The sequence below is a fragment of the Chaetodon auriga genome, chromosome 21 (genome assembly GCF_051107435.1).
Source record: "Chaetodon auriga isolate fChaAug3 chromosome 21, fChaAug3.hap1, whole genome shotgun sequence".
Classification (NCBI taxonomy): Eukaryota; Metazoa; Chordata; class Actinopteri; order Chaetodontiformes; family Chaetodontidae; genus Chaetodon; species Chaetodon auriga.
Window position 1 is genome coordinate 400,389 of NC_135094.1, and position 27,112 is coordinate 427,500.

Here is a 27,112-nt window from a genome sequence, read left to right on the forward strand (position 1 = left end):
CATGATAAAACACGCAGAACACAGAGGTAGAACACACACACACACACACACACACACACACACACACACTGCAGAGTGTGTGTGTGTGTGTGTGTGTGTGTGTGTCGGTCAGCTGATGTTTGACTGATCGGTCCACTGATGACAAACTGGGAGGCGTTCCCATGGCGACAGGAAGCAGAAACCATTTAAATGTCCAATCAGTGAGCTTCAGTTAACGAGCTGATTTTAGTATTTTAACGAGCTGATTAATTATTTCTTCAAACTGCTGATTATGAATCTGCCGTCCTTCTGGCTTTTAAACTCATTTGAAGTCAAATAATCATTTTAAGATTCGTCTCCTCCCGCCTCCCTCCTGAGCTCTGAAATCAAACGCACCTCACTGAGCTGAGGGACGCTTCACCTCCTCTCAGCTGCTGATCGTTCCCACATCCAATCAAACATCAAAGCAGACTGACGTCACGTCACTCACAGGAAGCACAGGTCAACACAGGTGAGCACACCGACCAATCAGAGGAGAGGGACAGACAGGTGGAGCCAAGGAGGCACGAGAAGGAGAGCAGAGGAAGAGGAGGGAGGAAAGGAAAGGATGGGGAGGTGGAGGGGGTGAAGTCAGGAAAGGAGGAGATAAGACAGGATGGAAGGAGTCAGAGAAGGAAAGAAGAGGATGAGGAAGGAAAGGAGGAGGTAAGACAGGATGGAAGGAGTCAGAGAAGGAAAGAAGAGGATGAGGAAGGAAAGGAGGAGGTAAGACAGGATGGAAGCATCTGTTCAGCAAATGAGTCAGTGAACGTGAACTCGTCACTGTCAGTGTTCATGTGCAGTAATGTGTGTACTGTGTAGTACTTGTCTGTAGTGGTGCAGTTATCGAGTAGAAGTACTCAGTAATCAGTAACTACTGCAGTAAACGCTCAGTAGAGTTCTCTGATGACATCATCGTCCCCTCAAAGGTCCGCCGCTCCTGAACGCACCGCCTGTCCGTCAACAACGCCTGATGAAGATGATTGGTTGAGCCGCGAAGTGAAGTCATCCTTCTGCGCGATGCTGCTGTGATGTCACAGTGATGTCACAGCGCCATCAGACCTCCATGCTGTCCGGTTTGGGCGTCCTGGAGATCCACAGGTTTGATTGGTCGACGGCGGTCTTGGTGCTGGGAGTACTGTGGGGGGGAGCATCGTCACTGTTACCATGGTTACCACATGACTTCTATGTTCATTTTATCCAGATGTTGATAGAGAGCATGTAAACAAGCAAACAAACAAGTCAACTGTCCAACACTCATCATCATCATTATTATCATCATCGTCATCATCATCATCATTATTATCATTGTCATCATCATCATCGTCATCATCATCATTATTATCATTGTCATCATCATCATCGTCATCATCATCATCATCATCATTATTATCATCATCGTCATCATCATCATCATTATTATCATCATCGTCATCATCATCATCATTATTATCATTGTCATCATCATCATCGTCATCATCATCATTATTATCATTGTCATCATCATCATCGTTGTCAAAGCCTCTGCAGGTTCACTGAAACATTCAACTATGAAAAGCTCCAGATTCAGCAGAAACACCTGAACTGATGCCAGCTATACACACACACACACACACACACACACACACACACACACACACACACGGCGCTGGGCCAGAAGCTGCTGTAAATCAGCTCTTGTTAACAAAACGAGTGTTTGACCGGTCATAATAACTGAGTAAGCACTGTGTGTGTGTGCGCGCGCACACACACACACACACACACACACACACACACACACACACACACTCAGCAGATTTCCCAGCAGGCCTGTTCCTGCTGGGATTTGTAGTTCTTTGTCTTCACACAAATTTCAGACACAAGATCATCTGTTCTGCATCCATCATCCATCCATACATTATCCATTCATTTATCCATCCATTCATTCATCCATCCATTATCCATTCATACACTCATCCATCTAACATTCATCCATCCATTCATCCATTCATCATCTCAGAATGCTCAAAAGGCTCTTTTGCCAGGTCGCCATTGTAAATAAGAATGTGTTCTTAATGACTTGCCTGGTTAAATAAAGGTTAAATAAAATTAATAAAATCTAACATTCATTCATCCATCCATCTAACCATTAATTTATCCATCCATCATTCATCCATTCATCATTCATTCATCATCCATCCATTCATCCATCATCCATTCATTATTCATTCATACATTCATCCATCTAATATTCTTTAGTCCGTCCATCCATCCTTTCATTCATCCATTCTTCCAGCCATTCATTCATTCATTCTTCCATCAATCCTTTCATCCATTCATTCATCCATCCATCCAACATAGGGAACCAGGAGGAGGTGGAGAAACATTCAGTAATTGTCTCCACGTCTTCCTTCAGCCTGTCATCGCCACATTAATGACATTTTCATATGAACGGCTGAATTTCATGTCCTCAGGACAGGGGAGGAGTTTGCTCCTCTTTCTGTTTTGGTTCTCCTGGTTCGTTTGGTCGCTCGTCATGTTTGCTTCTCGTCTGTTTCTGTGTGACTTGGTGACGTTCACAGTGTTTGTTTAAAGGTATTACACATACATGTCATACATATGTATTATACGTACATATTACACGTACACATTATATACACATATTATTACACGTATTAGCATTAGTAAGTATTACACGTCTATTACACGTACATATAACTACGTATTACATGTATATTTTACACGAACATACCGCAGACACACACACAACATGAACTTCACTGTCTACTCAAGACAAACACCTGATGTTCAGGTGATGTTTCTGCACCTGATGAGGAGCCAACCTGGACTCCAAACGTTACTCTGGCTGAAGGAGTGAAACAAACTGGTTTTGGACGAGAGCGCTCTGAACGCCGCGAGGCCTCGTCTCCAGTCTTACCTTCCACTGAGCATCTGGAAACAACAGGTCCCAGAAGCCACCAGGATGAGCAGCAGCAGGGGGATTGTGGGGATGATGACGTACACCAGTAACATGCCTGAACCGAGACAGACAGAGACGTCAGACAGTTCACACAGACCAGGTCAGCGGTCAGCGGTCAGCGGTGTTACTACCTGAAGCTCCCGCCATAGTGACCTGAGGGGGAACCTCCTCACTGCCTGCAGACTGTTTGACCACACCTCCACCTGTGGCCTCTGGGGACACACAAACACAAACGCACACACACACAGATGAGGCCAGAGTGGCAGTTTAGTGTCTGTCAGTCGGTTTGAAATGATCAAACATGTTTCTGAGGATTTTTCTCGTGTTCTGGACTAAACGTTTTACTGGACTGGATCATCTGGACCAGTGAAGCCAGGCGGTTTCTGTCAGACTGTTAGCGATCTGTGGATTATTGGTCAGTTACCTCAGTTTGTTTGTTTGCTGTTACCGCTGATTGTACCTGCTGTTGTGCAGCTGTTCACGTGGACGGGCGGCGTGCCAACAACTCTGGTTTTTGTTCTAGTTCATGTTTGTGCTGCAGCACAAAGTGTCAAAGAGCGAAGGCGAACACAGAGGGTTTGTTGATTAATAAATACAGAGTGAAACACGACGACAACAACTCAACAAATGAAAAGACTCGTTCAGGAAACCCAGCGAAGTCCGGACAATGACGAACACAGCCAGTCTGCAGCCGGTTCATTAATACGACGATGAGAGAAACAAAACCTTTCAGTGACTGAGAAGCGGTGATGGAGGATGTGATGCTGATTAATGAGCTGCAGTCATCTGCCTCCTGCCACAGAAACAACACGGCTCTGATGTCACTTACAGGAGACTTAACGAAGGTAAACGCAGCGTGTCCAACAGAGGAAACGTTAAAGGTGCTTTCAGAGAGTGAGCGGCCGCTGCCGCCCAGCAGCATCGTGACTCCCTGTGTGAACGCCCACTATGAACTGATGGTTACTGGTTTGAACAACAGACATTGTGCAACTGTCAGTTTACTTTTAGGAGCAAATGAGGAATAAATGGAAGTTACAACCTTTCAAGAAGTTTCCTGCTCACCTGTGCCTCGTCCTCCAGGTGTGTCTCCCTGTTCTTTCACAAGATGGCTCTCTGGAATGAAGGAAGGAAGGAATGAGGGAAGGACGGAGGGAGGGAAGGAAGAAGAGCAAGCAGATGGCACCTGGTTTGTTTAACAAACATGCTGATTGGCTGATGGTACCTGGTTCGTACTTGCAGATAAAGTTGTGCTTCATGTTGCATCGGTCATCGTTCCACTGGTAGAGATAAGCCCCGCCAAGACCAGGAAGTGCAGTTGGTTGATGGTACATCACGACGCAGGCCTCTCCTCCACAGGACGGCTCATCAAAATACCAGTTCCTACATATCATCATCATCGTCATCATCATCACCAACATCACCATCACCATTGCCAGTAATTGGCTGTTTGCTCAAGCCTGTCACTCTTATATTGTTGCCATGCCTGAACATACTGAGAATGGCAGCACTTGTTAGGGTCTTTCTTGCTATTGTCAGGTTGTAATTGGTGAATTTTCACACACTGAGCTGTGGATCATCATCAGCCTCAATCTTTGCCCTGAACCTTTTGACCAAAGTGTGTCTGTCCTCATAACAGCTCATTGGAAACAACACGTAAATGAGACTCACATCTAGCATAGGGGACTTCAACCCATCGATCGTCATCAGCCTGTTCATGTCTGCAGGGTTTCAAGTCCATTACCTGTTGCAGCACGCTCACCTGAAGGAGGCCAGACTGCCGTCAGTCCAGTGGTAGAGTTGTGGACAGGAAGTGAAGGTGCTGCTGAGTTCAGAATGAGTCTGATCAACTGCGTCCACTCGAGTCAGACCAATCCAGAAATCACCATCTGCTATTCCTCCTGCTCCTGCACCTCCTCCTGCACTGCCCACTGCTCCTGAACGCAGCTCCTGGATACAAGGAGGAGGTTGAGAACAATGACAGGAAAGAGGAGGAGGAAGGAGATGAGGAAGACCCGGTGTTCGTCTCACCTGCAGCAAAATTTCGATGTCCCTTTGCTCAGCCGGACTCTCGATGCTGAGCAGCGACCCTCCATCCATCTCGCAGGCCTGACGTGCCTCCCTGAAGGCAACACGACTCGACACGTCGTGGAAATATGCGATCTTATAGCAGGGACGCTCTGGACCACCTAGACACACCGTCTGACCTGAGAGTGAAACAGAGACATCGTATCCACACTGGGTAGATTGTCCATTCCTTCCTTACTGCTTGATCCCTCAATAAAAATACCTTTGCTGCTTGATTCAGACTAGAAGGCTTTATTCTTCCTTGATTCCTACCTTGGACGCTTCCTCTTGCCCGATATATAACTAGGAAGCTTCCTTCATACTTGACACATATGAATGTACCCTAACTCTTAACCACAAGCTTTCGTCCCACTTGATCCTGGACTTGGAACCTTTCCTTTTGCTTGATCTCTACCTTGGAGGCTCCTTTCTTGCTTAATTCCAAACTAAGAAGCTTTGTTGTTCCTTGATCCTCAGTGAGGAGACTTCCTCTTTGCTGGATCCCAACAGAGGAGGCTTTCTTGTAGCTTGATCTCTACAGGAAACTACCCTCCTGCTTGATCCTGACTAGAAGGTTTCCCCCCTAAAGAGGAGGCTCAATCCACCGTAATCCCGACCTAGAAAGTGATCAGCCAAGAAGGAACCTAATGAGGAAGCTTTGTTGTCCCTTGAGCTCCACACAGGAGACTGGATCAGACTCCACGAGTTGAGCCGGATTTTGAGATGATTTTGTTGTGGCTGACGAAAGACCATCGTCATGGCCGATCGTGAACGACAGGTGGGCGTCAGTACTCAAGTAGTGTGACACGCTAAATGACACCCCGACGAGCGATTAGCATGTCAGAATTTTTTTGTCTTGACTCGACTAGTGTGACATCTCCCATGACATGCTCCTGAGCACTGACCAATCAGGTGCTCTCTCCAGAGCGCAGTCAGGTGACCATGGTGAGGAGGCGGAGGAGGAGGAGGGATGCTGAGGTTGCTGCTGTCAGATGGACAGTGAAAGAGAGGACAAGTTGGTTGAGCTGTGGCAGCAGTACCTCTTCCTGCTTGACGTTTTCCTCGAGGGACGAGGACGAGGACAAGCCTCCCAGTGACCTCTGAACTCCTGAGTGATTGTGAGATTAGATGAGCCGTGATTGGTCGGGAACACAAACATCGTGTGGTCCGATTGCGACATGATGTTTGACAGCATCATCACGGCATCAGTGACATCAGAACTGTGTATAAAACCAATACTCTGAGGGAAACACTGTGTGTGTGTGTGTGTGTGTGTGTGTGTGTGTGTGTGTTTAAGATGTCCAGTGAGTAGCTGCAGTGATTAATACTCAGTCTGGTTAAAAAAGCCTCAGAGCTTCTTTAAGTGATTAGCTGGATTCTCTTCTGCACCATCATCACTTTACTGTTAAAGCCACTAAAGAGCTCCACATATATCTGTCCACTGCAAGCCCGTCTCTCTCTCTGCCCGTCTCTCTCTCTGCCCGTCTCTCTCTCTGTCTCTGTCTGTCTGTCCGTCTGTCTGTCTCTCTGTATCTGTCCGTCTGTCTGTCTCTCTGTATCTGTCCGTCTGTCTGTCTGTCTCTCTGTATCTGTCTGTCTGTCTCTCTCTCTCTCTGTGTCTGTCTGTCTGTCTGTCTCTCTCTATCTCTGCCTGCCTGTCTGTCCGTCTGTCTGTCTGTCTGTCTGTCTCTCTGTATCTGTCTGTCTGTCTCTCTCTCTCTCTGTGTCTGTCTGTCCGTCTGTCTCTCTCTATCTCTGCCTGCCTGTCTGTCTGTCCGTCTGTCTGTCTCTCTCTATCTCTGCCTGCCTGTCTGTCTGTCCGTCTGTCTGTCTCTCTCTATCTCTGCCTGCCTGCCTGTCCGTCTGTCTGTCTCTCTCTATCTCTGCCTGCCTGTCTGTCCGTCTGTCTGTCTCTCTCTATCTCTGCCTGCCTGCCTGTCCGTCTGTCTGTCTCTCTCTATCTCTGCCTGCCTGCCTGTCTGTCTGTCTGTCCGTCTGTCTGTCTCTCCCTCAGTGTCGTTCTGTAATTCAGACAGTTTGTGAATTTCTGATGAAAGAAACCAAACATTAAACACAAATGACTGAACAGAAGAAATGAATGAATGAGATCAGCTGTGCTTCACTCAACGAAAAAAAAGCTGCAGCTCATGTTTTCACATCATGTGACCACACGATCAATCAGGATTTATTACTTTATAGATTATCTGACAAACAACGACAGTCGGATCCACTCAGAGCTGCCGAAGCATCGGCATCTGTTCCCTGCTGACGACCCAAGACCCCCCAGAGTAACGCTTCACAGCCCACAGCCCACCTCCACCCCCGAAAGCACCACGCCACGCCCTATCAACCACAGTACCGTCAGGCTGGCCGGAGGCGGCGCCGATGACTGACGAGGTCAGAAAGCGCGAGGCCAACGCTTCCGTTTCACTGTGTCTGTTCAGTCAGTGTACAGGTGGAGGTTGGGTGGAGGCTGAAACTGAAGCACCAAGCGCAGCTGAAGTGGTGACGCTCAGAGAATAAGAGTTCTCACAAAAAGGAAAACATGAAGGAAAGAAAGATAAACATGAACCAATCAAACATCAGAACACATGAAAACCAACCAGAGCAGAACGTTACGGCGCATTATTAAAGGGTTCTGAGTGGAGGTCAATGGTTCAAAGTGTCTTTAAATCACACTCAAAGTACCTCGATGTGGGACAGCCCAAATGTAGGTTTGATCATTGATTACACCGAAGGATTAGCACAGTCGTGTTCTTTAAAGGGTAAAAACCTTTAACCTTAAACAGCACAATAACATCAATGACTAGATTTAGGGAATTCACACCTTTAAGGTAACAAAGAAGCAAAAATCTGTCGAATCTGTAAAATGACGAACAAATCAATTATCGTTCAGCTTTAACGTGAAAATTAAACAGACAAATAACTGATGAACCAGAATAAACTCGAAGATTCAAACTGAGATAAACCACTTTTCATGTGTTTTTACTTTATTTTGTAACTCACCGCTCACCACCCGTGCTCCGTTCACCTGGGCGACCATCGCCATGACGACCCCGAGGACCGGCCACATCACCGTGCAAGATGTCGTCATCAAAACAAAAACGTCCCGAGGTTCGAGAGGACAACAGACGAAGCAGATCCTCGTTTTCACTGAAGAGCGATTTTCAGACAGAATTTCAAAATAAAAGCCTCTCTCTCCTCTCAGGGTTTTCTCTCACTCCTTCCTTCCATCTTCGCTCCGTCTCACCTCCTCCTGTTTGTCGTCCTCGAGGTGAAGCGCGAGGAGGAGAGAGCGTCTCTGTCTCCTCCCCCGCTCTCTCTCCCTCTGATCGATCCTCCCCACATGTAACCTCCTCTTTCATTAAGCCCTCGGGGGCCACACACTGCTCACTTTAATTCACTTTCACAGACAGGAAGCTGATTGGCTGCCAGCAGAGCAGCTGATCGATAGACGAACCGCTCGCTCATATCTGCTGCAGTTATGACAAACACTTCAAATCTGGTTTTGTCTGCATCGATCCATCTGAAGGTGTGAGCAGCATCGATTACACAGAGGAGGAAGTATTCAGTTACTTCAGTCGAAGTACTACTACCACACCGAAAATACTCTGGACTCAAGAGTTGAGATGAAGACGGATCAGAGACATTCTGGAAGGGAAACTAACCCTGAAAATCAACTTCTGGGTGAAAGAATGAAGCCATCAGACGGTGAACAGCGGCTGAAGCGTCTCCAGCAGCTCCGGACCTGAAAGACAGCAAAGTAACCAATCACGTTAGCCAGAACAACAAAACCTGAGGAGCTGAGAAAAGAGGCCGAACGGCGAGCGAAGTGAGACCATCTGAAACACGAGCAGCAGGCCTGGAGACAACCCCGACGGTGTGTGTCCCTGTAGACAGAGCTGAAGCACAGACACAGCACAGGCAAAGAACATCAGTGAAACCATGAATAATGACAACATGATGCTGACTGTTACCGACGCCATCAGATCCAACACACACTTCCTGTTTCCTGCTGACATCATCAGCACACGGCAGCAGGTTGTCTGCAGCAACACACACACATCATCAAAGTGTGTGTGGACACGTGAGACCCAGAGGAGACTCAGACGGCTGACGGAGGTCCTGCGTGAGCTGGAGGAGGAGACCACCACCCTACAAGTCCAGGCCCTGAGAACCAAGGAGGCTCAGCAGAGAGCAACAGGAGGTGAAGGAGCAGCTCCAGAAAGAGAGCTGTCGTGTGCCTCCACCCAGACAGAAGGATGCCACTGTCCCAACACCTCCCTTCTACCTGCTCCACCCTCCCATAGCCTTCACCCACCTCTCCCAGAGACTCCCCCGACACAGACTCCCTTCCTGCTGGCCAGCCCCAACAGACCAGGTGGTCCCAGGTGCAGAGACACAGGCCACGTCATGGAGCTGCTTGGACAGGAAACACAGACCTCCACCAGAGTACTGCTGAGGCCAGGACCAGGACGGCCAAGACCACCGTGTCACCATGGATACGTCATGTGACACCACAGATATACGTATCTGTGTGAATCTCATCTAACTTCTTTGACAGCAACGTATTTTTGTTTGTGTCTATAAAGATATTTGAATTGAATGAATGAATGAATAAAGTCTAAACAGAGTGATGTGTTTCAGTCGCAGCCGTTCATCAGTTCATTAGTTCACTGTGTGTCACAGATGTTGGAAATCGTTTGTGAGCAGGAGGACAGCGTGAGCAGCGATAAGACACAAACAGTTTATTTTTCCTCTGACGGAGAACAGAAATCAATACGAGCCTGAGCCGATTTCAATGCCGCTCACTAGTCTGGATCGACGGTCCCTGAATGCAGCGCATAAACATTAAACTCACCGCCTTTCAAACAGCTGCTGCCGTCCGCCACAAACCCTGAAACTTGCACCTTTTCAGTCTCGTCTGTCCCAACCATCTGTCCATCCATTTTACTGCTGGGATCTGACTCCTGTGAGGAGCTGAGGAGGAGCTGAGTGGAGGTCTGAGGCAGAGGAGCAGGGCTGAGGAGGCGAGAAACGGCATTAGTGAAAGTCAACAGGCCAAAAATGTGGAAGCACAGATAGACGGTGGTCTGACAGACAGACGGCGGTCCGACAGACAGAGGGCGGTCCGACAGGCTGATGGCGGTCTGACAGACAGACGGCGGTCTGACAGACTGATGGCGGTCTGACAGACAGACGGCGGTCTGACAGGCTGATGGCGGTCTGACAGTCTGATGGCGGTCTGACAGGCTGACGGCGGTCTGACAGGCTGACGGCGGTCTGACAGACAGACGGCGGTCCGACAGACAGAGGGCGGTCCGACAGGCTGATGGCGGTCTGACAGGCTGATGGCGGTCTGACAGGCTGATGGCGGTCTGACAGACAGACGGCGGTCTGACAGTCTGATGGCGGTCTGACAGGCTGATGGCGGTCTGACAGTCTGATGGCGGTCTGACAGGCTGATGGCGGTTTGACAGACAGACGGCGGTCCGACAGACAGAGGGCGGTCTGACAGGCTGATGGCGGTCTGACAGACAGACGGCGGTCTGACAGGCTGATGGCGGTCTGACAGTCTGATGGCGGTCTGACAGACAGACGGCGGTCTGACAGACTGATGGCGGTCTGACAGACAGACGGCGGTCTGACAGGCTGATGGCGGTCTGACAGTCTGATGGCGGTCTGACAGACTGACGGCGGTCTGACAGACTGACGGCGGTCTGACAGGCTGACGGCGGTCTGACAGACAGAGGGCGGTCTGACAGTCTGATGGCGGTCTGACAGGCTGATGGCGGTCTGACAGACAGACGGCGGTCTGACAGACTGACGGCGGTCTGACAGACTGACGGCGGTCTGACAGGCTGACGGCGGTCTGACAGTCTGACGGCGGTCTGACAGACTGACGGCGGTCTGACAGGCTGATGGCGGTCTGACAGACAGACGGTGGTCTGACAGTCTGATGGCGGTCTGACAGTCTGACGGCGGTCTGACAGACAGACGGCGGTCTGACAGGCTGATGGCGGTCTGACAGGCTGATGGCGGTCTGACAGGCTGATGGCGGTCTGACAGACAGACGGCGGTCTGACAGGCTGATGGCGGTCTGACAGGCTGATGGCGGTCTGACAGTCGGGGTTCCTGCAGGAACGGAGGCCAACAGTCCAGTCGTGTCCAGATGGAGCTGAAAGTCCTGAAGCCAAAGAAAGGAGCCGATTCACTTGATCAGTTTGGTCTTGCTGAACTGAAGTGAAGCTGCAGATTTGAAGTACAAATACAGATAAACCGTGTACTCTGAGTGTATTTGTACTTTGACTGACAGGAAAGTGTGTGTGTGTTATCAGATCATTTTACTGACACACTTAGACTGTGAAACCCAAACCGTGTGTGTGTGTTGAGTCTATAATATAATTATGTGTAACAGTGAGATGAAGCTGCATCATGATGGAGGGAGGTGATGGTGGTGTTAGAGGGAGGGAGGTGATGGTGGTGTTAGAGGGAGGGAGGTGATGGTGGTGTTAGAGGGAGGGAGGGAGGTGATGGTGGTGTTAGAGGGAGGGAGGTGATGGTGGTGTTAGAGGGAGGGAGGGAGGTGCTGGTGGTGTTAGAGGGAGGGAGGGAGGTGAGGCTGGAAACTAAAAGCTCTGAACCAGTGTGTGTGTGTGTGTGTGTGTGTGTGTGTGTGTGTGTTGACCACAGTTTGAACCATAAACTTTGAGTCAACTTTAAATCGTCTGACAGGAAGTTCAAAGGTCAAACACACAACTTCACTGTTTGTGTAAACAAGTGTTTTACATAATGGAGTCACACACACACACACACACACACAGATCTGTTCCTCCATTCCTTGTATTGATCGCTGTATTGATCAGCTGCAGGCGGCTGATCGTCTCCGTCCAGAAACACACTCCACTTACCTCTGATTGCCCCGAGACACACACACACACACACACACACACACACACACACACACACACACACACACACACACACACACACACACACACACACACAGAGTTAACCTCAGTGGAGCGAGGAAGAGGCAGTGATCCAGTCTGTACATCCATGTTTACACTGTTAGCAGGAGCTGCTGCTAACAGGAGCGGCTAACAGCTAATTGAGCAGAGCATTAATGGAGACACTGGACTCAGTGTGAAGAGACTGTTCAGCTACAGTAATTAATAAAGTTTTTAAATCCATATTAAAAAGAAGAGGCCATCGGCTTCTCCTCCTCCTCCTCCTCATATTACAGTCAGGTGTGACGTGTTCTCTACTGTGTTTATTTTGGGAAACACAAAATATTCTAGAATAGTGTGCGTGTGTGTGTGTGTGTGTGTGTGTGTGCTGTCATCAATTAAGTCAACTGGTCCCTAAACTCCAACAGTGAGGTCAATGAGGTTAATTAGTGTGTGTGTGTGTGTGTGTGTGTGTGTGTAATAAGAGTGTAATTGATGACTTCCAGCAATTCAGACCCTGAAATAATGAGCTTTTTCTTCTCGTCAATACACACACGCACACACACGCACACACACGCACACACACACACACTCAGTATTGAAGAAAGGCTTCAGGGTTCCTGGAATCTCCTCATTGAAAGAACCCTGCAGACCTTCACTCATGGAATCCATGTAAGAGTAATTACAAACTTTCAAGCATCACTGGAACCTTCTCAAGGACAGAAGGTGGTTGAGCTGATATTGATATTCAGGTGATTGTCGTTGCTCCATGTGATGAAGCTTTCTGTCCGTCCTCTGTCCTGCTCTGGACAAACGGTCTCTGAGTGAAGACAGCGTGTCTCTACCTGGACATTACTGCTGCAGATGTTTAACGTGTCCGCGTGGACGCTGACTGCTGCCGTTTCTACTCTAGATGTTCTTACCTGTACTCTTCTGTGACAATGAACAAGGTGTCAGGTGGACCAAACGGTGGACAGAGGGGACGGTCGTGTCCACCTCGTCCTCTGGCTCACAGTGTAAAAACCAATCATTCATACTTCACATGTTGACCATTTATTGAAGGTGAAACAACAAAAACTTTAAAAAGTCAAACGTTTGTTCAGCTTCAGGCATCAGCTGACGTCACACAGGTGTGTCACACAGGTGTGTAACACTCCGTCAGCTGACGTCACACAGGTGGAGAGAAAATGAGCTTTCACTTAAATAAATACCTGACTCAGGTCTCTTTCGTCCCCAGACGATGGTCTGAGGAGAGACTGGCCGAAAGACTTTCAAGGTCAAAACCTGAAAATAAACATGAAGAGTTTAAAAAGTCCTCCAGCTGGTCCCAGGACAGCCATCCTGTCCAGTCCTTCCTGAAGTCAAACTGGGACCATATGAAGACCAGTAAAAGCTTCTGGTTCCTAAAAGTCATCCTGAGAGACACTAAAACAGTAAAAAGACAAAGTGAAGACGGACGTTCAGAGTCTCCTTCAGCTAAACCTGATTGTCTTTAAAACAGGACCAAAAACATCTGTCCATCTGTCGGTCCACTCATCACATGACGTCGTCCTCAGGCCTCCAGCTGCCACTGCTGTGCCTGCGAGGTGTCACATATTGCCATGGAGACGTAACCCTTAGGCCCGATTGGCTGAGCGACGGAGAGACACTGTCCCACCGAGACCTGATAGAGCCGGTTAGACTTCTACAGGAGGGAGAGAGACAGACAGAGAGAGAGACAGACAGACAGAGAGAGAGACAGACAGACAGACAGAGAGAGACAGACAGACAGCGAGAGACAGAGAGACAGACAGACAGACAGACAGACAGACAGACAGACAGACAGAGAGAGACAGAGAGACAGACAGACAGAGATTTTGATGTTAAATGAACCTTTATTCTGAGGTAATTCCTGATTACATCACCATTCCATCAAAAATGACAGACTAGAACCAGTAATGTAAAGATAAACAAATAGATAAATAAAACAAAGACCAAACAAAACCAAAAACAACGCTCCCAAAGACAAACAAACAAAAAGAAACAGCACAGCAGAACCCGTTCCACACCGAATCTGAACTGTATCAAAAATTGAGAACCAAAGAGTTCTCCCTACCCGAGCACAGAACCTCCTGCACCCCCCAGATGTTAATGAAAACCTCCACCCTGGTGGTCAAACTGTAAAACCGAGCTGCCAGCATCCCTGTCAGCATCCTGACCCGATCCTGTGACCCCGCCCCCCTCACCCGGTTCTTCCTGGTCCCCCAGATAGCCAGCTTGGCCAGTCCTGAAATGAAGTTAACCAGTGTGTGTGTGGGTTGTTCCTAGCTGTGTACTGTGGACCATGGAGGAAAGGTGGAAGTGTGAAATGTTGCCCTAACCCCTGAAACCAGTCCTGCAGCTGTGTGAAGACTCCACTGACTCTGGAGCACTGACCAAACAGATGCTCAAGTGTTTCTGACTGAACAGAACGAGCCAGGATCCAGGTGCACCCGATATCTGTTTGTAGCTATGGCCCCATGTACAATCCTCCACTGGAGGTCACCTGTCCGTTTGTCAACAGGGACTTTGTACAGGGACCGCCAGCAGCCCCTCGGGGACGATCCCACACCAAAACACTCAGTCCACCTCGACACCTTCACCCCTGCCAGGGAGCGTAAGTTTAAAACCTTCACACTGACACAATAGATGGCTTTTTCCCCCACTGACTCAAAGTCCCCCAGCTGAGCGGTCCTAAGAGACAGCAGGGTGTCCTCCTCCCCCTGCCACGCCCCCACAGCAGGAGAGACAGCTAGGGAAGGAAAGACGTACTCGTATTCATCATCCTACTGGTCAGATAGAGTACGGTCTTCAGCAAACTCTCTGAGGGCAGCCGGCAGGGAAGCACAGACCTCCTCCACCAGCCTGAGCAGCAATCTGTTAGACCAGATGTTCAGCAGCTCCGTCAGACGAGGGCACTGACTGATAAAAAGCAGTTAAACCAGTTAGGTCTATGGACTGGGGCTGGAGCAGGAAGAGATGTTTATCCAGTCCTAACCGTCCAGCCCTCCTCAGCAGCACACAGGCAGTGTCCATCCAGGGCAGGCCAAAGTCATACAGCAGCTTCTGAGCCATTTGCAGTCTGAAGGCTGTGATGTGGGAGTCAATGTCCACCAGGCTCTGTCCTCCCTCCAGCACCGGCAGGTACAGTACCTGAACCCACACTGGACAGCTCAGCCCTCCACCCACCTTCAGCAAACAAAACGTGTCCCTGTACAACAACCTAAGCAGTGAAACAAACCCATCACCAAAACCAAAAGCCCTCAAAGCGGAAAAAAGAAAACCATGGTCAACCCTGTCAGAAGCCTTCTCCTGGTCTAGTGAAATGATCCCAATAAGTCCCTCATAAGAAATAAATTGTCCATGATGGATCTGTCCGGTACGCAGTATGACTGGTCCCTGTGAATCAACCCCTCCATGAAGACTTTCAGCCTGTTGGATAGCACTTTTGAAAGAAGTTTGTAGTCTGTGCACAACAAAGCCACTGCTCTCCAGTTCTTAAGAAGAGCCACGTCCCCCTTTTTTGGCAGAAGTGAGAGGACCGCATGGCGACATGAAACAGGTAAGAGTCCAGTCTGAGAGCACTCCTGCAGCACCTCCCACAGGTCATCTCCCAAACACCTCTAGAAATGATGGTAAAAGTCTAAAGGTAACCCTACCAATCCAGGAGCTCTACCTGGAGCCATCTGACCCACAGCAGCAGTAAGCTCCTCTAGAGAGACATCAACATCCAGCACCCTCTCTCAGAACCAGCACCCTGCACCTCAGCCTGGCTGTCCACCTGCCCACTGTGTCCCTCTCCTGCCTCGGACTCAGTCGGCGGGGGGCACCGTCCCCGCTTGGAGCCGCGCCACCCACCGACCCCCTCGGTCGGCCCGAGGCGGCCCTCGCCCGGCCTGTGTGGACAAGCGATCTGCTTGTGCCCCACGTCTCCACACTCAGAGCACTTCATATTACCTGTGCTGGCATACACCACGTAGTGTCCCTCTCCATGCTTCACCCTGAAGGAGGCCTCTAGCATCTGTGATGGACAGTTCAGAAACATGAACACCCAGACCGACAGTCCAAAAGCCGCTCGCCAACTTCCCGAAGCGCTGCAGCTCTCTCTCCAGCGCTTCATTGGGGATGAACAGGGGAACACTGGACATGGTGACACGGGTCAAGGGCACGGCGAGCGGGGAAACCTGCAGGTAAACTCCGTTCATAACATGCCGCTAGCAATCACCTGAGCCACAAACCGCTCCTCTCTCAGGAAAATCACCACCCCTCTGTTCATCCTCGATGCGTGAGACAGGTTCTCATGTCCGACAGAGTCTCCCACAGCCAGCAGAACATCCTCAACGGGGACGGACGGGTCCGGCTGAAGCCGCACACCAGGTCTCAGAGACAGGGTTGGCGTCTCAGAGGACGCCATCCCCGCCAAACAACAAACAAACAACCAGCAAACAACAATAACAACAACTACAAAGTGAGAGAGAGGTCAGAGAGAGAGAGAGAGAGAGAGAGAGAGAGAGAGAGAGAGAGAGAGAGGTCAGAGAGAGAGAGAGAGAGAGAGAGAGAGAGAGAGACAGAGGTCAGAGAGAGAGAGAGAGAGAGAGAGAGAGAGAGAGAGGTCAGAGAGAGAGGTCAGAGAGAGAGAGAGAGAGGTCAGAGAGAGAGAGAGAGAGAGGTCAGAGAGAGAGAGAGAGAGGTCAGAGAGAGAGAGAGGTCAGAGAGAGAGAGAGAGAGAGGTCAGAGAGAGAGGTCAGAGAGAGAGAGAGAGAGAGAGAGAGAGAGAGAGAGAGAGAGAGAGAGAGAGAGAGAGAGGTCACAGAGAGAGGTCAGAGAGAGAGAGAGAGAGAGAGAGAGAGAGAGAGAGGTCAGAGAGAGAGGTCAGAGAGAGAGAGAGAGAGAGAGAGAGAGAGAGAGAGAGAGAGAGAGAGAGAGAGAGGTCAGAGAGAGAGGTCAGAGAGAGAGAGAGAGAGAGGTCAGAGAGAGAGAGAGAGAGAGAGAGAGAGAGAGAGATCAGAGAGAGAGAGAGGTCAGAGAGAGAGAGAGAGAGAGAGACAGTTGTTGTTGGTGTCTGTCTTGTGTTAGACTGTGTGTCTGTGTTGCTGACGGGGTGGACAGAATAATAGAAACAGCGTGGCACCTCGTTCTTCTGGTAAACTGAGCTCACACAGAACAAACCAATCAAGTTCATGACGACATGAATCATTTTCACACAACACAGACCAGATCAGACCAGCAGGTTCACTGATCCATCCATCGATCAATAAATAAAATGATGTGAACCAATTGTTCAGCTCGAGCTAACGAGCTGCTGCTCCATTAATGTGACACCTGTCAGGTCACATGACCTGCTAACACACCCGGACGTCTGTTCAAATGAGAAGTGGACTGCGAGAACCAATCAGGACTAAGAGTTTGCTACAGCGACAAAACAGGAAGTGAAACAAGTCAGTTCACACACCTCACAGCCAATCAGAGAGCTCGATTTACTGTGACAGCACATTAATGTCGTGTGTGTGTGTGTGTGTGTGTGTGTGTGTGTGTGTGTGTGTGTGTGTGTGTGTGTGCGTGTGTGTGGGTGGGTGTGAGTGTGTTTGCATCTCACCCCCAGGCTCCACTGCTGCGACCCCCCCGAGCCATGACACTTCATCAGTCTGGGGGGGTCAAAGGTCCTGACCTCTGACACATCGAGACACAGCAGACCTGCCAGGACCAGCTGACCCTCCTCATCGTAGGCCCAGTCCTGCACACACACATACACAACTGACTTCCTGTTGTGTTACCTGGTGCACCTGTCTTTAAAATGGTTGTGTGTAGTCATGTGGTTGGTTCACCTGTTCGGGGTCTCGGGGGTCACACGGGCGCAGGACGACGACTCCGCCCTTCTGACTGGCTCGGCCCTGGGCCAGGAGACAGCGGCCGGTCGCTAGGTTACGAAGCTGAAAGGCGGCAGACACGTCGGTGTTATTTCGTTTCGTTCAGGTGTGAAACGACATCATCGACGACATCATCGACGCGCAGAGATGAAACTGAGGGCTGACGTCACCTGCGTACTCCTCAGGTGATCAGCGCTCCACTGAAAGCAGCTGAAGCTTTAAGAACTGATCAATCACGTTTGCTGCTTTTCTTAACAATAAGCTGAGTATTTTGGGATGTCTGATGACATCACCTGGAGCACGCTGTGAAGGATTGATGGATGTTTTTTTTTTTTTCAGAGGAAATGATGAAATATTCTGCAGATTAATCAATAATCTGATCAGCTGCAGTCTGATGAGGGTCAGACTGAAACCAGTTTAAAGTGGGAGCGAGTGAAAAAGGTCTGAGAGGCGTTCAGGTACCCGTCCTCTCTGCAGGACTTTGGGCCGTCTCAGGCTCTTGTTGATGAAGAGCGGCTGCGGCGGCTGCTGCTTGTTGCCGTTGGCGGTTTGCATCTCGGGGTAGACCGTGTCCAGGTACCAGCCAAACGACCGACACTGCAGCCGCTTCCTCAACGCCACGCGCTCGCTGATGTCACCAAAACTGCGGCCACGTAGCTCTGGACGCAGGGACAGATACTGCTCCTGATTGGACCACAGAGACACAGGAAGTGAGGTCAGAGGACACTGCAGGGTCCCTGCTGTGTGTGTGTGTGTGTGTGTGTGTGTGTACCTTGTACTCGTCCATCCACACGTGCGCCAGCCGCAGGGAGTTGTGGGCCATGGTGTCCTGCCCGCCAGGAGAGCCGTAGGGCCTCCTCTTCCTGAAGATGTGGCCGACTCTGGAGCAGGGGATGATGAGGAGCTGACCCCCACACATCCAGATCTGAGACATCAAGAGACATGGAGACACAGTGTGAGCGTGAGAGAGAGAGAGTCTCTGCTCTGCAGACTGTGATCGTTTCCTATTGGACGACGGCCTATTTGAATGGACCAATGAGGCCTGACGTATTTCAGGTGCCGGCCGGTTAATGGTTGAACTCTTTGTGTGAAACCAGGAACCAGGTCCCGACTCCTGCGCCTGAACACCTCAGACACCTTCACTGACAGTCGGGAAAACCGCTTCTCACCCTGAAGGAGATCTCCAGGTTCTCCCCGCCCCAGATGTCCATGCCGGCGTCGTATTGGCCGAGCTCGTTAAAATACTTCCTGTTCATAGCGAAAAGACCGCCTGCCATGGTGGGAGACCTGTGGGGACGAGAGGAGGTGGAGGAGGAGCAGCGAGGTTTGGCGTGGATGCCGCTGCTGTATCAGCTGCTTATCTGGTGGATCAGCTGCTTACCTGATCGGTCCCGTGGTTCCCTCAGGGCTGTTGAGCTCGGAGGGTGGGACGGGGTCCCACTTGAAGTGCAGCCCCCAGTTGAAGCCTCCCCTGACGATGGGCGAGGGCGAGTAGGACAGCGTGTCGGCCGAGATGATGTCGATGACGGGGCAGACGACGGTGCGCCGGTCCTTCTGGATGGGAGCCAGCAGAGGCTGCAGCCACGCCTGGTTCACCTCGCAGTGACTGTCCAAGAAGACCAGCACCTCACCTGGACACACAGACAGGTGAGTCCATGTTTATCTCCTTCCAATCAGAACAATGCTTTCTGGACACAGAAGCCTCTTCTGGACCAATCTACTGCTGTTTGAACAGATTTAGGCTCAGGCAGGTTCTCAAAGTCTTAAGTCGGGTTTAAAGTGTCCCCGAGTAAGGAGGTGAAGAGCGTGAGACCATGAACCCAAACAGAAAGCAGCAACAAGGACATCTGGATCAGAGACGTTGAGAACACAGATTAAAAGTGAAGGAAATAAGGATCCAGTGGTTAAGTATATAAAGAAGAAGGTTACATAGGTTAAGGGGGGTGGGGGTCAGGCTGCGGGACGCACCAGTAGCATGCGACGCTCCAATCATACGTCCTCTAATGAGTCCTTCCCTCTTCTGGTTCCTCACCAGCTTGACCTTCCCCTCTAACTCCTCCCTGACACATCGGTCCAAGTCGTCCTTCAGCTCGTCTGAACCACCACAGAACACACAGTCAAGAATCAGTTCAGAATCAGCTCATACGGCATACTTGTTGTTTGCGTTTGCTGGGTGTTACCGAGCTCGCTGTGGTCGTCCACCAGGATGATCTCGTGCAGCAGGTAGGCCGGCGTCCGGTCCAGCACACTGTGGATGGTCCTGAGCAGGGCGGAGAATGCCTCGTTGAAGAAACAGATCACTACACTGGCAGAAGGTAGAGCCAGAGGATACACCTTGTCCCGACACCTGCAGAGGGAGATAAGTCATCATTAGTTCACTATTGGACGGGGTCAGACCTGAATCCAGCTCCTGAGTCTGATGTCAAAATGTGCTGCGTCAGTTTAAGGTTTCAGCCTCCAGAACATTCAGTTAGAAACAGACTGGAGGCTCTGAGAGCCAATGAGAGCGCAGAGAAACAACCAGCTGATGTCGGCTTATTGTTTCTGCTCTTCATCGCTCTCCAACATAACAACCTGCTCCTCCCACTGAAGGAGGCAGCGCCTGACTGGTCCGTTTAGTGTGACGAACATGACGAAAGCCTGACTGTGTTAGACCTGCTTCATACTGGTCCTCGCTTCCCCACATGCAATCCAGTTCTGGTGGTTCTTACTGGGAGTCTCTCGTGTCGGGCAGCTCTCGGTGGTATCCCAGTCTGGTGGAGATGAGGACGTTGAAGGCGTGTCTATGGTAACCGGTGTCCCTCACTTCCTGATCCGCTTCATTGAAGATCATCCCTGCAGACAGAGATGGTGTCAGAGAGACCAGGACTCAGAGCGTGACAGAGACCAGGACTGTATGGCTGTGTCCAATGAGGACTCATAAGATCCCCTTCAATGCACCTGGACGTCATCCACCCTCCCTCCCCCCGCCTCCCAGCAGCACCTGAACACACCACGGCCACTCACCCATCTCTGGTGACAGCTCCACTCCCTTATTAGCCGGCAGAAGCCGATGCCCTGCCCTCCGGACGACCAGGCCCTTGGTGACTGGCTGGCTGCGGTGCTGCAGGGGGGTCCTGCCTTGGCCGGGCTCTGCCCCCAGAGAGAAGTAGAGGAAGAGGAGGACGGACCAGGTCGCCGAGGTGACGAGGCAGCCGTAACAGAAGTACCTCAGCGTGACACTGGCCATGGTGGCCGAGCGAGCATCGCCTTACATTACAATGCTGCACAGAGAGAGAAAGAGAGAGTGAGGGGGACAGAGGGAGAGGGAGAGAGAGACAGAGACAGAGACAGAGAGACAGAGAGAGACAGAGAGAGAGACGGGGGGGGGGAGTGAAGGGGACAGAGGGAGAGAGACAGAGACAGAAAGACAGAGAGACAGAGAGAGAGAGAGAGAGAGACGGGGGGGAGAGAGTGAAGGGGACAGAGGGAGAGAGACAGAGACAGAGAGACAGAGAGAGAGAGAGAGAGAGAGAGAGAGAGAGACGGGGGGAGAGAGTGAAGGGGACAGAGGGAGACAGAGAGAGACAGAGAGAGACAGAGAGAGAGAGAGAGAGAGAGAGAGAGAGAGAGAGACAGAGAGACAGAGAGAGAGACAGAGAGAGAGAGAGAGAGAGAGAGAGAGAGAGACGGGGGGAGAGAGTGAAGGGGACAGAGGGAGACAGAGGGAGACAGAGAGAGAGAGAGACAGAGAGAGAGAGAGAGACGGGGGGGAGAGAGTGAAGGGGACAGAGGGAGACAGAGAGAGACAGAGAGAGAGAGAGAGAGAGAGACACGGGGGGAGAGAGTGAAGGGGACAGAGGGGGAGAGAGAGAGAGACAGAGAGAGACAGAGAGAGACAGAGAGAGAGACGGGGGGGGAGTGAAGGGGACAGAGGGAGAGAGACAGAGACAGAAAGACAGAGAGACAGAGAGAGAGACAGAGAGAGAGAGAGAGAGACGGGGGGAGAGAGTGAAGGGGACAGAGGGAGACAGAGAGAGACAGAGAGAGAGAGAGAGAGAGAGAGAGAGAGAGAGACAGAGAGAGAGACGAGGGGGAGTGAAGGGGACAGAGGGAGAGAGACAGAGACAGAAAGACAGAGAGACAGAGAGAGAGAGAGAGAGAGAGAGAGAGAGAGAGAGAGAGAGACACGGGGGGGAGAGAGTGAAGGGGACAGAGGGAGACAGAGAGAGACGGAGGGAGAGAGAGAGAGAGACAGAGACAGAGAGACAGAGAGAGAGACGGGGGGGAGTGAAGGGGACAGAGGGAGAGAGACAGAGACAGAAAGACAGAGAGACAGAGAGAGAGAGAGAGAGAGAGAGAGAGAGAGAGAGAGAGAGAGAGAGAGAGACGGGGGGGAGAGAGTGAAGGGGACAGAGGGAGAGAGAGAGACAGAGACAGACAGAGACTGAAGAGACTTTCAACCTTCCATGGACTGTTCAGACCCAGGCGGTCTGGCACCAATTGGTCTATCTCGCTGTCAATCAGCCCATCAATAACCCTCAGTCAACTGTTACCTGTGAGCCTGCTCACCTGAGGGACATCCAGTGTAAAAGACAGAAAGTTGAATTCAGAAGCTTCACGTTTGTATTTTTCAGTTTCAGAAGGAAACGTTGAACAATCAGACGGTCTTCGGGGTCAAAGTGCGACGACGACACGGGACGGGCCAGCGAGCCGGTCAGCACACCGACACGCCCACCCGCTCGCTGATCGATACCTTCAATCAAAGTGAAGTTTCTGGTTTCCGGCAGGATGTGAACGTGTCTTCCGCCTCCTGTTTGCTGTGATGCCTCAGATCCTCTTCACCATCACGAAGCTTCACTCGAGCTGCTGACCTTTGACCCGCTGCAGTCAGCAGGTTCACAGACATGTTTGGTTTGAGTAAAAGTGACTGAGTGAATCTTTTGTTATTGATCAGGTTGATTGATCTGACACCTTCAACCACCAACTGAAGCCTCCATGTTTACTCCTTCATGGATTGGAACAGAACCAGAGAATGTAATTGATCGGGAATCAATAAAATATAACCGCAGCCTGACTGTCAGCTGATACCAGCAAATACCTGAGCAGGTGAGTTTAACAAGAGACATGAGGACAGGTGTCAGGTGTCCTCTTGTTAACTGGTTAATAATTCTGAGGCGAGTGTCAGTCATTTACTTTAAAGTCTTTCCAGTTTGTTCTGGATGAAAAGACCTGCTGACATCAACAGAACAGGTGAGCAGCATCAGTGTGAGCCAATCATCAACCATCAATCATCAATCACATCTTAAATCTGAAAGGATTCAATCAACTCGCTGAACTGTCAACCGAATTAAAAAAGATCTTCCAGATTCAGCAAAGGGACACAGTTTTACCACCGAGCAGCAGGTCGCTGCATATTTTCATTTTAGCCTAAAATTTGACGCTTTTTAAAGGGAGTTTCGGATTCTGTTTCCTAAATGAGGATCTTAAAGAATAACGCCGAGCTGTGTGGTGGAGGATTAAAACCACACAGTGTGTAAAGATCTGAAACATGTTGAACCTTCACTGGGGTTTGGTTTATAGTTTTCACTGAAATATGAAATAATCCAACAAACAAACCAACAACAGACTGAAAGCTCAGTTAAAACTCAGGCTGCTGCTTTAACAGAGAAACTGGTGCGGTTGAGCCAAAGTGAACCAAACACAGACTTTATGTGTGAACTGTCTGAATAAATTAACGGTTTTCAGGGAAAAGCTCACCTTCAGTTGTGCTAGCAAGCTGACCGATAATGGAACTCGCTAGCTTAGCGAACGTTAGCTAAACTCATTAAGTGGAAAGTGCTAATATTCGACCTTCAACAGGTCTTAATTTAACCCAAAACACTGTTTTTACGTGAAGTCCGACCCCCGAGCCTCTCGCTGAACTCTACTCACGGTTCATTAGCTTGTAGCAGTGCGCTCAGCGTCTCTCAGGCCAGCTGGCTGAGCCTGCCGTCCGGTTTCAGGTCGGTTAGCCGATGAGATTAAAATGAGCAGTTTTTAAGCGGAGTTCTGACTGTAGCTGCAGAGGCTGAACACCGAGCTGTTTTTCCTTCAAGCTGCCATCGTCCTCTCACAGAAGCCTCCGTGTCTGCAGCAAGTTTCCTCTCTGAAACATCAAGTCGGGCAGCGCGAAGCATGTGACTTCCGGCCACGACTTTCATAATAAAGCGAATCACACGCCTGTCCAAGGGAAGACTGTTAAGCTCACGACCTACAAAATAAAACTGTAGGCCGAGTCGGTCCAGACCCCAGACTCGTCAGGTTCTGGTCTGAGAGTCATTCACAAAGTACCTGAGAGACTCTGGAGGTCCAGAGGAGGCTGCAGGCCATGTGACCCATCATGTCCGAGTTTCATACAAACATAATGATCATTTATAAACATCGATCACTACGATGGTTAGCTGTTGTTCTTACCTTGTGCACCTGTTACCTGTCCAGATTGTGATGACAGCGTTTAACGAGGATCCAGTGACAGCAGCCGGTCACATTCAGGTCTGACTGTGATCGATCGATCGATCAGCTTTAGATGAATCACTTCCACATCATAACCAGCAGAATCTATCAGTTGATTATATCTTTTATTATTAATCTGAATCTGCAAAGTAACTGAAGAGATTAAACGAAATTTAAAGAATAAAGTACTTCAAAACTATACTTAAGTACAATACTGCAGTACAGTGTTGGTTACAGTAATTAATCAATCGGCACGAACCTCATTGATGACTACGTCATTTCCTGTGGCTGCTTCACAATAAAAGCTTTCCCACGTTCATCCAGCTGGAAGTGAAGCAGCAGGAAGTGTGTTGTTAGCATTAGCAGTAACTTCACCCAGCAATCAGCAAACAGACTGACCTCAGATCAGATCACTGACCAGAGCAGGAGCAGTGGACCCCCCACCACCGACGAACAAGGACGTCCAGAGACTGAGAACACACCGAGGACACATTCAGTTTAAGAAATGAGATGACGGACAGACGGACACACAGACACAGACAGACAGACAGACGGAGACATAGACACAGAGGGACACAGACACACACAGAGACACAGACAGAGACAGACAGAGAGAGAGACACAGACAGACAGAGACACACACAGAGACAGAGACACAGAGGGACAGAAACACAGACAGAGACACACGCAGGCAGGCAGGCAGACAGACAGACATAGACACAGAGGGACACAGACACACACAGAGACACAGACAGAGACAGACAGACAGACAGAGACACACACAGAGACACAGATGGACAGAAACACAGACAGAGACACACGCAGACAGACAGAGACACAGAGGGACAGAAACACAGACAGAGACACACGCAGGCAGGCAGACAGACAGACAGACATAGACACAGAGGGACACAGACACACACAGAGACACAGACAGAGACAGACAGACAGACAGAGACACACACAGAGACACAGATGGACAGAAACACAGACAGAGACACACGCAGACAGACAGACAGACAGACAGAGAGAGACACACGCAGACAGACAGACAGACAGAGACACACGCAGACAGACAGAGACACAGAGGGACAGAAACACAGACAGAGACACACGCAGGCAGGCAGGCAGACAGACAGACAGACAGACAGAGACACACACAGACAGACAGAGACACAGAGGGACAGAAACAAAGACAGAGACACACGCAGGCAGGCAGACAGACAGACAGACAGACAGACAGACAGACATAGACACAGAGGGACACAGACACACACAGAGACACAGACAGAGACAGACAGACAGACAGAGACACACACAGAGACACAGATGGACAGAAACACAGACAGAGACACACGCAGACAGACAGACAGACAGACAGAGAGAGACACACGCAGACAGACAGACAGACAGAGACACACACAGAGACACAGATGGACAGAAACACAGACAGAGACACACGCAGACAGACAGACAGACAGACAGAGAGAGACACACGCAGACAGACAGACAGACAGAGACACACACAGAGACACAGATGGACAGAAACACAGACAGAGACACACGCAGACAGACAGACAGACAGACAGACAGACAGAGACACACGCAGACAGACAGAGACACAGAGGGACAGAAACACAGACAGAGACACACGCAAACAGACAGACAGACAGACAGACATAGACACAGAGGGACACAGACACACACAGAGACACAGACAGAGACAGACAGAGACACACACAGAGACACAGATGGACAGAAACACAGACAGAGACACACGCAGACAGACAGAGACACAGAGGGACAGAAACACAGACAGAGACACACGCAGACAGACAGACAGAGAGAGAGACACAGACAGACAGAGACACACACAGAGACAGAGACACAGAGGGACAGAAACAAAGACAGAGACACACGCAGGCAGGCAGACAGACAGACAGACAGACATAGACACAGAGGGACACAGACACACACAGAGACACAGACAGAGAGACAGACAGAGACACACACAGAGACACAGATGGACAGAAACACAGACAGAGACACACGCAGACAGACAGACAGACAGAGAGACACACGCAGACAGACAGACAGACAGACAGAGACACACGCAGACAGACAGAGACACAGAGGGACAGAAACACAGACAGAGACACACGCAGACAGACAGACAGAGAGACACAGACAGACAGAGACACACACAGAGACAGAGACACAGAGGGACAGAAACAAAGACAGAGACACACGCAGGCAGGCAGACAGACAGACAGACAGACATAGACACAGAGGGACACAGACACACACAGAGACACAGACAGAGACAGACAGACAGAGACACACAGAGACACAGATGGACAGAAACACAGAGACACACGCAGACAGACAGACAGACAGAGAGAGACACACGCAGACAGACAGACAGACAGACAGAGACACACGCAGACAGACAGAGACACAGAGGGACAGAAACACAGACAGACACACGCAAACAGACAGACAGAGACACACGTAGGCAGACAGACAGACAGATAGACAGAGACACACGCAGACAGAAATGAAGAGCAGCAGTGTTTTGTCTTCAAGATGTAAAATATTTTATTTTCTGTAAATGATCTAAATCAGATTCCACATTTTTCCCCAAAACAAAAGAACATCATCATCATCATCATCATCATCATCATCATACTCTGTTTATGTCCAATAATAAAAAACAAACAAAAACAAGGCTTCAGGTCGTCCAGCTGTACACATGAGCAGGC

The 27,112-nt window shown here is 50.0% G+C and overlaps 3 protein-coding genes across 15 annotated transcripts in view; all 3 read right to left on the bottom strand.

Annotated features, from left to right (window-relative positions):
* Position 1: 1 nt before the first annotated feature.
* On the bottom strand, positions 2-9,974 carry chodl (chondrolectin). 4 transcript variants are annotated; one of them, XM_076761624.1, is made up of 9 exons: positions 9,903-9,974; positions 8,710-8,789; positions 5,006-5,181; positions 4,737-4,924; positions 4,200-4,357; positions 4,040-4,090; positions 3,109-3,189; positions 2,936-3,032; positions 2-1,156 (listed from the first exon to the last, which is right to left on the bottom strand). In XM_076761624.1, exons 2-9 carry the CDS (start codon positions 8,744-8,746, stop codon positions 1,075-1,077), a joined length of 870 nt encoding a protein of 289 aa, XP_076617739.1. In that variant the 5' UTR covers positions 8,747-8,789; positions 9,903-9,974; the 3' UTR covers positions 2-1,074. The 4 variants fall into 4 exon arrangements, with proteins under 4 accessions (XP_076617739.1, XP_076617740.1, XP_076617738.1 ...); XM_076761625.1 differs by lacking the exon at positions 9,903-9,974 and having other exon boundaries at positions 8,710-9,841; XM_076761623.1 differs by lacking the exons at positions 8,710-8,789; positions 9,903-9,974 and adding an exon at positions 8,048-8,687.
* A 3,054-nt stretch (positions 9,975-13,028) lies between these two features.
* On the bottom strand, positions 13,029-24,036 carry galnt11 (UDP-N-acetyl-alpha-D-galactosamine:polypeptide N-acetylgalactosaminyltransferase 11 (GalNAc-T11)). 2 transcript variants are annotated; one of them, XM_076761603.1, is made up of 12 exons: positions 23,790-24,036; positions 20,883-21,139; positions 20,588-20,711; positions 20,057-20,223; positions 19,845-19,970; positions 19,258-19,507; positions 19,046-19,163; positions 18,649-18,801; positions 18,339-18,560; positions 17,835-17,939; positions 17,606-17,743; positions 13,029-13,675 (listed from the first exon to the last, which is right to left on the bottom strand). In XM_076761603.1, the coding sequence occupies exons 2-12, from the start codon at positions 21,103-21,105 to the stop codon at positions 13,544-13,546; spliced, it is 1,758 nt and encodes a 585-aa protein (XP_076617718.1). In that variant the 5' UTR covers positions 21,106-21,139; positions 23,790-24,036; the 3' UTR covers positions 13,029-13,543. The 2 variants fall into 2 exon arrangements, with proteins under 2 accessions (XP_076617718.1, XP_076617719.1); XM_076761604.1 differs by lacking the exon at positions 23,790-24,036 and adding an exon at positions 22,428-22,549.
* Positions 24,037-26,923: 2,887 nt separating this feature from the next.
* LOC143339613 (histone-lysine N-methyltransferase 2C-like) overlaps positions 26,924-27,112 on the bottom strand; it is a 59,824-nt gene continuing 59,635 nt past the window's right edge. For all 9 annotated transcript variants that reach the window (XM_076760905.1, XM_076760904.1, XM_076760902.1 and 6 more), the window contains one exon: positions 26,924-27,112. This exon is cut by the window's right edge and continues 967 nt beyond it. The gene's annotated coding sequence lies outside the window, so the exon portion shown is untranslated.

Bases quoted from the DNA above. Each gene is read 5' to 3' on its own strand.
- galnt11 (XM_076761603.1), bottom strand. From the start codon at position 21,105: ATGGCCAGTGTCACGCTGAGGTACTTCTGTTACGGCTGCCTCGTCACC. The intron at 20,712-20,882 runs GTGAGTGGCCGT...CTCTGTCTGCAG, and splicing joins GGAGCTGTCACCAGAGATGG to GGATGATCTTCAATGAAGCG. The intron at 19,971-20,056 runs GTAACACCCAGC...GTGGTGGTTCAG, and splicing joins GGACGACCACAGCGAGCTCG to ACGAGCTGAAGGACGACTTG.
- chodl (XM_076761623.1), bottom strand. From the start codon at position 8,135: ATGACGACATCTTGCACGGTGATGTGGCCGGTCCTCGGGGTCGTCATG. The intron at 4,358-4,736 runs GTGAGCGTGCTG...GATGATATGTAG, and splicing joins GGCAGTCTGGCCTCCTTCAG to GAACTGGTATTTTGATGAGC. The intron at 3,033-3,108 runs GTAGTAACACCG...GTCTCGGTTCAG, and splicing joins CACTATGGCGGGAGCTTCAG to GCATGTTACTGGTGTACGTC.